The sequence below is a fragment of the Glycine soja genome, chromosome 6, assembly GCF_004193775.1.
Source record: "Glycine soja cultivar W05 chromosome 6, ASM419377v2, whole genome shotgun sequence".
Taxonomy (NCBI): Eukaryota; Viridiplantae; Streptophyta; class Magnoliopsida; order Fabales; family Fabaceae; genus Glycine; species Glycine soja.
In genome coordinates, this window is record NC_041007.1 from 13,606,054 (window position 1) to 13,617,565 (window position 11,512).

Sequence of the window (11,512 nt, forward strand, 5' to 3'; positions counted from 1 at the left end):
TGTGTGTTTAGGTGCTCCAACCAAACACATGCCAAGAGGGACAGTGAACAATGGATCAACACAATGACATCAGAATGATTCATAATGGCTTGATTCATTTTTTTCCGGAGTAGAGAAGTATATATTCTTTATTCATATCTTGCTTGCAATTTTATTTTGTCATTCACTTAATAATAATTAAAAAAAATTGGCCCTCCCCCCTAACATATTTTTCACACTGTTTCAGAATGATATTTTCTTTCACGGTCTGTTTGTTTTAGGTGGTGGAAATTATTTGGTGCTGACAAAAATAGTGCCTTGATGTTTGGTTCAAGCGGATTAATAAAAGAAATAATATTAAATTAGATGGTTTAATTCTTTTCACCCATCAGACATTAACTTTTTTTATTTAATTTTTATGTTTTTGTTTGTTATCAACCAAGTGATCTTAGATGACATTTTTGTAAATATAATATTTTTTTTATTCATTTATCTTTAAACAAATAATTCAACATTCAATTTTATGTATACTTTATTTCTTATTTTTTTAAATTATCTCTATTATATTTCTATTATTTTTCTGCTCTCTGTCAAATCGATTTGTCACAAATAATTGAAAAAGGAACAGCTACTTTATGTACGATAAAATAATGTTCACTCGTGAAAAGAAACAATCTCAGTATTCAAAGTGATTTTTTTCTCTCTATATCTTTATGAGTATTATGTTTAATCACTTAATGATACATTTTTCTTATTTACATATTATTTAAAATAATATAGCAACCATTTATACAATAATACGGTAAAAATTTCCCATAACTTCGTGTATAAAGAGAAATAGGCATAAAAATGAAATGTATATTTTTTAAAAAATTGTGAATTTCTCCTGTTTTTTTCTCTATCCTTTTAAAAAAATATGCCTAAAATTTCACCTATTTAAATAAATGATTTAAGCTAAGCCTAAGGCAAATTAGGAAAAAAAAAAAACACTAATAAAAGTCTCGAGCAATTATAAGAACAGAAACAAAACCTTATCACATTATAAATTATACTTATTTAAAATCTATTACTAAAATGTCTCATGTGCTGCTGATGTTACAGTTCTACAACTTTACTTCTCTTTAATGCTCTTTCTTACTTGCTTTTCTTTTAAATTGATATGTTGGATTTTTGCTTGTAAAAAAATGCTACAACGGTGGTGGGAAAAAAAATGTGAACTTATAACCGTCTTAAGACATTTATTTCTTACACTTCGACTATTGAATTTTGTATCTCATTATATTTTGAAAAATTCATTTTCAAATACAAATTTATATTCTGAAATAAACATTTCAAAATGCAGTGAGAAATGTAAAATTCAAATGCCCCTCCTTAAATTGCCCTAATCTCTACCCAACCCAATCCTTTTTTGGTGGGACACCCAACCCAATCCTACTTGCTTATATGTTAAGACTTTTATAGTTTTCAATCTGATTTTTTGTGGACGTATATCATAACTGTCAAATAAAGTGATTCTTCAAAAGAGAGGGGAAATCCCGAGATCGATATGCTATTTAACTTTCATTATATCAAACTAATTTCAAAATTTCAAATTCCGTCTTATTCATTTTCCTTATTAAATGAACATTTACAAGCATGAGACAAAATGGGAAAATGATTAATGAACTAAAAAAAAATAGACTTCAGCGGTGCTGAAATTCTTTTTGGATACATAGTCTCTTGTATTGGTAATGCTATCTAAAGACATCCCCAAATTATTGGATCTCCATTACAAATCATTTCATAAAGTGTGGACAGAAGGACTAAGCTTTGTCCTCATTTGGAAGAAATCATTGGATTTCAATGTGTGGTGTTACTATTTCAGACAAACCAAAAACCAATCACCTAGGAAATCCCAAAAGGACACGTGCACAAAAAAGAAAAGGAAATGCTAATCATAAGGGTCGATCAGACATATCCTTTGGATAAGACAGCTAGCAGGCGAACCTTTCTTGAGCCGTTTATTAGCACAAAGCAACAGTTCCTCAGCTCTTTAGCCGAATTCGTTGATTGAAGAACTGAAAAAAAAGGACCTCGAAATTGCACAATGATCAATGAATAGAAAACTTCTTTATGTACAGTTTTTACATGTCTAGAGGCTTGGTTGGATATTTCTGCTCCGAACGTAAGTTAAAAACTGAGCCGGTAATTCTGCTAGAAGTGCTTGAACAACTGAAAATCCACCTGCAAGAGAAAGCGTCATTCGCCAAAACTTCATTCTTTGCAAAGAAGTACTTATTATTTCTTTCTTAGTACAATGATAGCAATGTGATTTCATGCAAGGTGCTGAAACCCTCATCACTATCTCCATCCTAAATTTTTAAATTGATACTCACTTTGAAGCTCCCGAAATGGAACAAATTGGACTATATCACGTGAAGCAACGCGTCCATATGAACTTTCTAGCCTCTCTCCCTTGTCTGCATCCAAAACCTGAGCGACAAGAAATTGGACAAAAAAATTACATATGGCCTTATGTGCGGTATACCAGTCACACACAGCTAATCGTCTCAGACGCCTAACAATTACAAATCTACGTGTAAAGAGCATACAAGTAGGATTTATTACCTCCATTTCTTTGAAATCAGCTCCTCCTACCCCAACAATAAGAATTGATAATGGCAGGTCGGATGCTTTAACAATAGCATCTTTTGTTTCTTGGAGATCTGTCACTACTCCATCCTTGGAGCATACCAATTAAAACTCAGCAGCAGTGGAAAAACAAGGAGATTGAAAAATCTTTATAAAATTCTTAGGAGTCCGAAGGATAGGTGATTTTTTATTACATGTAAGACAAAATATAGAGCACCATGCTTACTATGCATAATATGGATGCATTAAGACAAACTACAGAGAAAACATACATCACAAACAACCAACGAACCATTTAGTTACAATAGACTTACAAATTACGTTCAATGAGGCAAAACTACAATTTACTTTCAGAGATAAATACGATATTGAACATTGCTAAATATGTTAACTTACTGTGATTATTAATAAAACAAAGTACTTCCTTCCACCATTTGCTACAGATTGGCTGGCAATCAGTGCAGCAGTGCTTATGACCGGCCCAAAAAGTGTAGGTCCTGCAAGAGATACATTAAGCAGGGCACTTGTGTAAGCCATCATAATTCCTTGGATCCCTTCCACCTACAACAGACAGCAGCTTCTAACTAATAAAGAACTGTTTCAATATGACAATACAAGCTAGATCAGAAATAGCAGTTCTACCTCACAGTAATGACTACTGCCATTCAAGTTGAAACAATGGGAAACAGGACCATCAATTGGTCGTGCCCCAAACCCCCAAGTAGGAAATCGTTTGTCTGAATCATAAAACTGTAACACTTCCCCAACCTCGACAATTGCCTAGAAAAAGCATTCATAGCACATCAACATCAACTATGGATCAATAAAAAATAAAGTTTTGAATTTACACCAAGAATCATTTCTCACCCTCTGGTATGCATTTGGCCGTCCTGAAGGATCAATATAATGCAAAGAATCTGGAAGGCGTGGATTTCCATTTGAAGCTGGTAAACAAGAGAAGGGTAACCATAAGAATGTATATCTTCCCCATCATCCCATGCATAACCAGAAGCATGTTAGTCATTAGATGAAAGCGTAACATGAATTCTTGAGTTTATATTAAGTGTATCTTGTTTTATCTTCCTAATGAAAAGGATGTCAGGTGTTTGTAGGAAAATAGAGAGGATGAGGAGGGGGAAGGGCAACCTCATACCAGCTGTTGAGCCTGACAACAACGGCCTCAGAGGATTAGCATTTTGGGGAATCCACAATGGTTCCTCAAGGTAAACTGGACAAATCCAGACTCCTTCACTCAAACAAGCGCACTAGTGAATAATATCCCTGAGTATTTGGTTTTTAACTGAACCTTATGATGCTTTGTGATTCATGTAGCCAACCTCACCTAATGGGATAAGATCATTGTTGTTGTTGTGGAAGATTATGTTCACATGTTTGAGATATTATTGGCATTACTTCTAGGCATTACTGAAGAACAAACATTGAAATAGTTTATGAATGGCTTGAGTGAGACAGTTGGAAGGAGAACCCATACTCATGACCCACATTAACTGTTGACAGCCATTATCTTGGCAAGAGTGGTATGGAGATAGTATAGGGTTTGAATCAGATCTTGCAATGAAACCTGATTTTGTTTGGCCAAATTGCATAGTTCAGGAAGCAGTTACTAAGTGTAGTGAGTTAATTATTTCAAGTCAGGGACACTTATAGTATAATCCAACCACAATAGGTTCTAGCCAAATGGGAAATACCTACTCGAATCAAGCCCAATTAGGCAAACAATCTTCTGCTACAGATTAGAATAACAATGAGGGTGGAAATAGCCAAACAAGAACCCAATTCAAAAACAAAGGCATGCGACATTTGCCATACCAAGATCCAAGAGTATGCACATAGAAGGGAAGAAGGACACTTCTTCCAATGTGGCCAACCATTTGGTCCTCTCCATATATATCCCGAGAGAAATCTTTTTTCATATTTTGGGACATGGTGACGGAAGCGGAATACTAGGAGAAATTGACAATGTCAAATTGATGAAGCCTTTGATGTCAACTGAATCAATTAGTCATAAATTAGTTTCCTCATTTCAGCCTTGAGGAAAAGGCTGTTTCTGTACCCAGACGCATTGTGAGGCCTCTTATGTGAACATCATGGCAGTTATGTTTGTGTTTAGTAACTGTTTTATCAGTTTCTAAATTCAATGTTTGGTTTGTATTTTGAGTGTGATTGAGAGGACAACTCTTTGTTAGAGCTTCAGCCTGTGTATTGTGCATTGAAGAGGCTACTCTCAGTGAACATCATGGCAGTTATGTTTGTGTTTAGTAACTGTGTATTCTTTTGTTGTGTAGTATCTGTAGTAACCCCTTTTTCTGGTTTAATAAAAGCAAATTGGTAATTCTGCATTAGTTCTGTATTAGAAACTGTATGATGACAGTTGTGCCTAGAAAATAACTGGTGCCAAACTGTCAATTATGTATTAGGATTATATATAATACTAGGGTGTGTAATTTGGCAAGTCAGTCGTTATTTGTAGTTTGTGGACAGAGAATACTCTCTGTAGTAGACTTTTGTCTTTGGGACAGCAAGTGGATAGCTGTATTATGTATGACTTTTGTGTTCAGTTTTGTATTTTATTAGTTTATCAATAGGTGTTTTATCATAATCTGGAATAAGATGTACAATTTTCGGCAATTAATAACACAAGACTCAAACAAGTGAACACAAATTTCAAAATTACAAATACAATAATCATAATATTATCATGTCATTCTCCATCAATTGATCTTTATATTCATACCCAGAGACCAGTACAAGAAGTTTGAGGATATTGTTCTGTACCTGTAAAGTCAACAGCCACCATGAAGTTCAATTCAAATCCCCCTGCCAAGTAATCCAAGAAAGTGTATTGGACACTTTCAGTAAATTTATCCACAAATAGTTGGCTCTTCAGCACCTGTATTATAGTCACATAAGTTTTAGGGAAAGTTGGGAATTCATGATAGAAATTAAGTTAATAAAAATATAATAAGACCTTGTTATCATGGTTTTGTCCATCAGCAGAAGGCAAAAATAAATTTTCTCCTTGGCCATTATTATGAATGTTCTCCAACTCTGCCAAAGATCTCTGCACTTTTCTGATAAATCAAGAATAAACAACCCTGATATGTATTTCAGCATAGACGTAGACATAATGGAAACATAGACAGATACATGAAAAAGGAACTTCTGTTTACCCCATTAAATCATGTTTTCCATTGCTATTGAAGTTATAGCACTCTACTACCAAAGGACTGTCCTGTACATTATAAAAATGACTAATTAGATAGCTGCAATTCAACTATATGTAGAACATCAGGCCCAAATGTAATTATTTAATTAGGATCTTTGTAATTATAGGCATATCTGATTAGAATCAGATTTATAGGCATATCATAATATATCATGTTTATAGGAATAAAATCTCTTATAATTATTTGTATTTATGGCAATCAGCCTATATAAAATGGGCTCTGTTGTGTAGTTTATACACATGGTTTCATCATCTCTTGAATCTATTTCTCTCTCTTTCAACAGTTATATACCTTGCTTCCCACTTGTTGAATATTCACAAACACCAACTTCCATATTGGATTGAGATCATTCCTTATAACTTCTGTTTTGCAAATTGGAATCTGGGCACTACCTTCCACAACTTTTGATATCAATAAAAAGGGGTCCTGCAAGACATACAAAAACATGTCTTATAGCAGAGCTGGCATTCCTCATAATGTGAAAAGCAAAAAGAAAATAGGTACTTACATTTCTTGAGAAGAGATCCTTGTATTCCAAATCTGAACACCTGAATGCCATCTCTATTGCAGTCTTTGAGCTAATACATTCCTCAGAATGCACCATGAGTTTCCCACTGTTTTTGGAAAGGGTAGATCCGATAGAATCTTCTGTGTGTAGATCTATAGTCAATGATTTATCAGGTTGTGTGATTATCTGCAGAAGCCACTTTGTTAATATTGTGTATAATTGTTGGGATATAATTCTATTTGCAGTAATGCCAAGGGAAGCATAATTTGAGTAAGCAAAGCATTTCTTTCTTGGTTTAAAAAACTTTCATATGCTTGGTAGTTACCAAATTAACTATAACTTTAAAACAGAAATCTTACATACTTTCAAGCATCGTATATTAGATAATTACATTGTGAGATAGTTAGGAGTACTGGATCATAAAGATCCAGCTTCATTTGTAGTGCAATGAGTTTCTTTCCATTTTCAGCTTTATGTCAACATAAAGTTTAACATTCGCTCTGTTACCTGAGATAGTACACAGGTTGCCTCGCCAAGAAATTGCTGCTCATCTAGCTCAAGCATCTGCACAAGTCAACCAAATAGTTATGTTCTGGACCATTTTACATTGATATTCTCTATGAACATGTTATCACATCTAATTAACAAGAAAACAAGAAGGGCAACATGGCAAACAAATAGAAAAATGCAATTTAAACACCCCAACTTAACCATTTTTCAAGAATAATATTTGATAAGTTCGTATTGTCAAAATATATTGGTAATATTATTATAACTTGAAGAACTGCAGAAAACAGTAACTTTTTTTTGGTGAATTGAAAACATAGTTTAGAAAACAGTAAACTATTTAACAATAATAATGTAATACAAGCACTTTCTAACCCTGATATTCTTTTATTTGAACTCCTAAACCTCAAGATTATCAAATCCAATCCAATAGACAAGTCTCAAAAAGATGGATTGTTATTCCTATAATAGTTACATCTACACTGTTACGTAAGATAAGTGACCATTAATTTATCACATAGCTAGTTGATACCTGTACATTTTCCCTCCTCACGTATCTTAATAAAAATTACAAGATACTCAGAAGTCAGAATCATTGGCACACATTTCTCAGTAAAATCTAGAAAATTGGCGAAAAAAGTATTTAAGCTTTTCGATTTGCTATAAATTTGTATTTGAAAGGAAAAGAAAAAAACTGTACAGAAAGTATGAATAATCAATAAAACAAGATAGATAGCATTACTGATACAAAAGCATTGACAGAAAAAATTGTCATTCAGGTACAAACTAATCACTGTATGCATAAATTATATATTGGTAGACTAGAACTCTCAAAAATAAGAAATGGTAGACTAGAGTTTAATTTGATGAGGAAATTATATATTGGAACTACATCTGACTCAAAAAAGAACCGAGTATACAAGCCACTGTAAACACTATACCTTTATATCTACATTGTGAAACTGAGTATCAACATCATACACACGAAACCTGTGATGAAAGAATTTTTACAGAAAAGATTCTGGTAAAAATAAAAAAATGTTCATCTGCCTTGTTAGAAGTATAAAATATCAGATTCAAACTTACACTAAAGCCTGAACAACCTCAAAATGATAAATGAGGGTGTGTTTAGTAATCCATGTGGGGCTTGATGAATTCAGAACTACTTCAGTGCGGCGAAGCTCCTCAAGTGCTCCATTTTTTCCTCTTGCATAAAGAACCATCATTGGATTACTCTACATTAAAGAAAAGTTAGATATAAAACATCCTAACTTTTTTGGTGATAGAAGCAAGATTCACTTAACTGAATGATGAGAATATTAGCAATTAAAAGCATATTTTTATTTATTTATTCAAAAGAATGGAAATCTTATATCCAAAGGAGACTTCAAGTCAAGAGAATCCTGACATAAATAGCAAAAAAAAAAAATCATGATGTAGATATAACTGCCCAATTGGTCCATGTGGTTTATTTGCTCAACTTAATGAGGTCTATTTCCGATATGCCTTGATCTCTTATGTCAATGTAAGGATCTAGCATAGTCTAAAACATCATGGCAGCTTAAGCTATTAGATTTTGAGAAGTTCTACATTATCTGTTTCACTTTTTTTGCATTAAGACATATTATTTTATGAAATAAATCATTTGTCTGTATATTAAATAACAATTAGGAAATAAATTGTTATGGTTTCTTCTTTTACTTAAGAAACTCTGTTTGCACTTGGCCAGGATTAGTGTATTTTCTTTTCTTCATGTATTTTCACTTTGCAGTGATAGGTGAAAAACTTCTTATCGGAAATTGCAGTTCATGAATTCATGACCCCAAGCTACATGCTCCTGAATTCTAGAAGTAAAATACAACTAGCTCTGATTGAAACGATCATAAATTTCCCTAATATTTTTTTTCTTCCTAAATGTGCATTCTGATAATTTGCCAAATAGAATAAACCAATATAAGCAATAATTGAGCTGGTACAAAACAGAGATTAATCACTAATCAGCTAATTAACCAAAAGCAAAAACAAAAACGATCAAGTAGTAGACAAGTTCTATTCGAATTCAGAACCAAACGGAACTGAAACAAGTTTATCTATAAAAAAAACTAGGATAGGAATAGGATGCAAGAGGATCAGATTCATGAAATACTTGACCGACAGAAACGAACCTTGAAGAGCAGATCACGATCACGCAAGCCAGAAGCGGAAAACGATAACTGCAGCACAACAAAAGACAACCGTAATGTAAAATGAAGTTTGAACACTGAAAGCGAGTGAAAAAAAGGAAGAGACGGCGCGAAAATAAAAGCACACTGAGAAACTCGTTAGGAAGCAAAGGAAGAGAATAACCTCGATCTGAGAGAAGAGGCCGTGGTGGCCGTGGGACCTGAGGAAGTTATCGACGGCGTCGTTTGGAGCGCCGGCAAGATTATGGAAATCGCGGGCGGTGCCGCCGATGGCGGCGCGGCCTGCGGCGACTTCGGAGAAGCAGTTTCCCATGGAAAAGTGGGCGCCCAGTGTGAGTGGCTTGACCTCAGCAGCGGAATGAATGAAATAAACAGAAAATTGAAAGGAGCAAAACCTGATACGCACAGATTAGCCAATTACTATAATATAATGAATTCATTGCAATTTTCTAAATTTTTTACTTTTACTAGTTCATACAGTTATGCTCATTTGGTCATTCCCACTCTTTTCAAATAAACGCGTCTTGCCTCTACTTTTGATTCCCTGTCCTCCTATGGTCACGCACTCCCAAATATGACCCAATTTCACGGTTGATATTTTAAGAATAATTTATCAACCGTCAAATCTTCTTTGGACCATTCTTATTGTCCTACTACGTGATTTCTTCCCCTGTAAGGAATCCAGCTTTTCTTTTCTTTTTCTTCTTTATGTCTCTAGTTTTTTCTTATAATAGATACTTTATTTTTCAACACCAATGAAATTTACACTTCTGACTTCATATACTAACTATCTGGAAAATAAATAAAAAAGCTTTACAATTAGAGTTTAATTTTCTATGTATTTTCAGGAGTATTTGTGATTAAACGATAATACAAACAAATTTCATATTATCTCTGCATAAATTATTTATTTTTATTGAGTTTAATTTTATATATCGTTATTGTTAACCAATTATAAATGATTTTTAAGATAATTTATCATACATGACTTGTAATTAAATAATATTTAATGTTTATATATTATTAGTGTAAAGTTTCCAACCTTGTTGGATGTCTAATTCTACTGTGATGCATTTACATTCTCCTTTTTTTTGTTTAAAAAAATGTGTAAAAAGTTAAACTTATCAATCAATCCATGATAAACATGAACTATTTAGTCTTATAAAATATATGCCTCTTTTATCATGTTGCTGGATTATCAGCTAGTCTTTATATTTATTATACATATAAGTATGAGCAATGTTTTGTTTAATTGTATCCTTTTATTTAAGGAGTGATATTTTTATTTATTTATTTATTTCCCTGTCCCTTTTTAGAGTTAGAAACATCCCGATGAAGAAAAACAAAAGAAGCTAGGTAGTAACCAAAAATACACCCCTTTCATAAAAAAGAATAAATACACCAAGCAGTAAGCACCAATTTTTCATGATATTATTATAATAGTAAATCGCTATTCGCTAGTTAGCATAGTTACGATACAATTTCTTAAGTTGAAACTTTCTTGGACTTCTGACATCGTGTGGCAAGTGGCAGGTCTTAATCAGAAAATTTTCGAACAAAGCATCTTTAGGACATCAAAACCCACCACTTTAAGGGTTTCCTTCGCTAGCATAGAAAGAAAGTAGAAAAAGAATAAAATAAACAGTAAAATATGTAAGACTCATATTTTTATTTTTACTTTATTTCATTCTATCGAACGAATCATAAGTCGTGGATTGAAGATTGATACTTACGGCCCTCTAGTTTTAATTTTGAAGACCATGAAATATAAATTATTGTTGTTACAAAACAAAGTATTCACACAATTTTTAACCATAAACAAATATAAATGAAGAAATAAACAAGTAACATTTTACAAATGTGAACTATTCTTGATCGATGTAGCCCACCTGCCAACCATATCAAGAGCAATATTTTGAATTAATTATATCACTCACACTCACGGCATAATTAGGATAAACTTACAACTAAACTATTGATTATTGATCCAAATGGAACTATATATGTTCGAATTCTATAAATAAGACTTTAAATTTAAATTTTGAAGATAAAAAAAATATGATTAGAAGATGACTTCACTAATGATAATCTTTAATTTTTTTTTTAAAAAAACTAGTCGTTATTTGTAGAGTCGTGCAGTAAATATTTTGCATTAATGATACGGTGAAAAAAAATTGTATCTAATAAAAATACAACATAAAAAAAATTCTGTAGCCACGAAATAGGAAAGTGTGGATGTGGTGTCACTGTCCCACTAAGTTGGAATGGACATTATTGAATATAACGATTAGACTCCAAAACTAGTGGTAGCAGATTCCGTGAGCCTAGTAAAAAACTAACTAAAGTAACTATAATATGAGTTTAATAATTCTTAGTCTCAACTCCCACCCAGCACAAAGTGACAGAAAATCAAACCCAAGTTATATATATGATGGCAAAATCACAACGCCCTCGAC

General features: G+C 32.9%; 1 protein-coding gene across 1 annotated transcript; it reads right to left on the reverse strand.

The window, feature by feature from the left end:
• Positions 1–1,571: 1,571 nt before the first annotated feature.
• Positions 1,572–9,633, reverse strand: LOC114416006 (protein BONZAI 1-like). Its single transcript, XM_028380886.1, has 17 exons — positions 9,535–9,633; positions 9,220–9,451; positions 9,039–9,086; positions 7,960–8,108; positions 7,815–7,863; positions 6,874–6,930; positions 6,367–6,552; positions 6,150–6,284; positions 5,802–5,863; positions 5,600–5,702; positions 5,407–5,521; positions 3,478–3,554; positions 3,253–3,390; positions 3,007–3,171; positions 2,587–2,700; positions 2,355–2,451; positions 1,572–2,202 (listed from the first exon to the last, which is right to left on the reverse strand). The coding sequence occupies exons 2-17, from the start codon at positions 9,367–9,369 to the stop codon at positions 2,111–2,113; spliced, it is 1,737 nt and encodes a 578-aa protein (XP_028236687.1). The 5' UTR covers positions 9,370–9,451; positions 9,535–9,633; the 3' UTR covers positions 1,572–2,110.
• Positions 9,634–11,512: the final 1,879 nt, after the last annotated feature.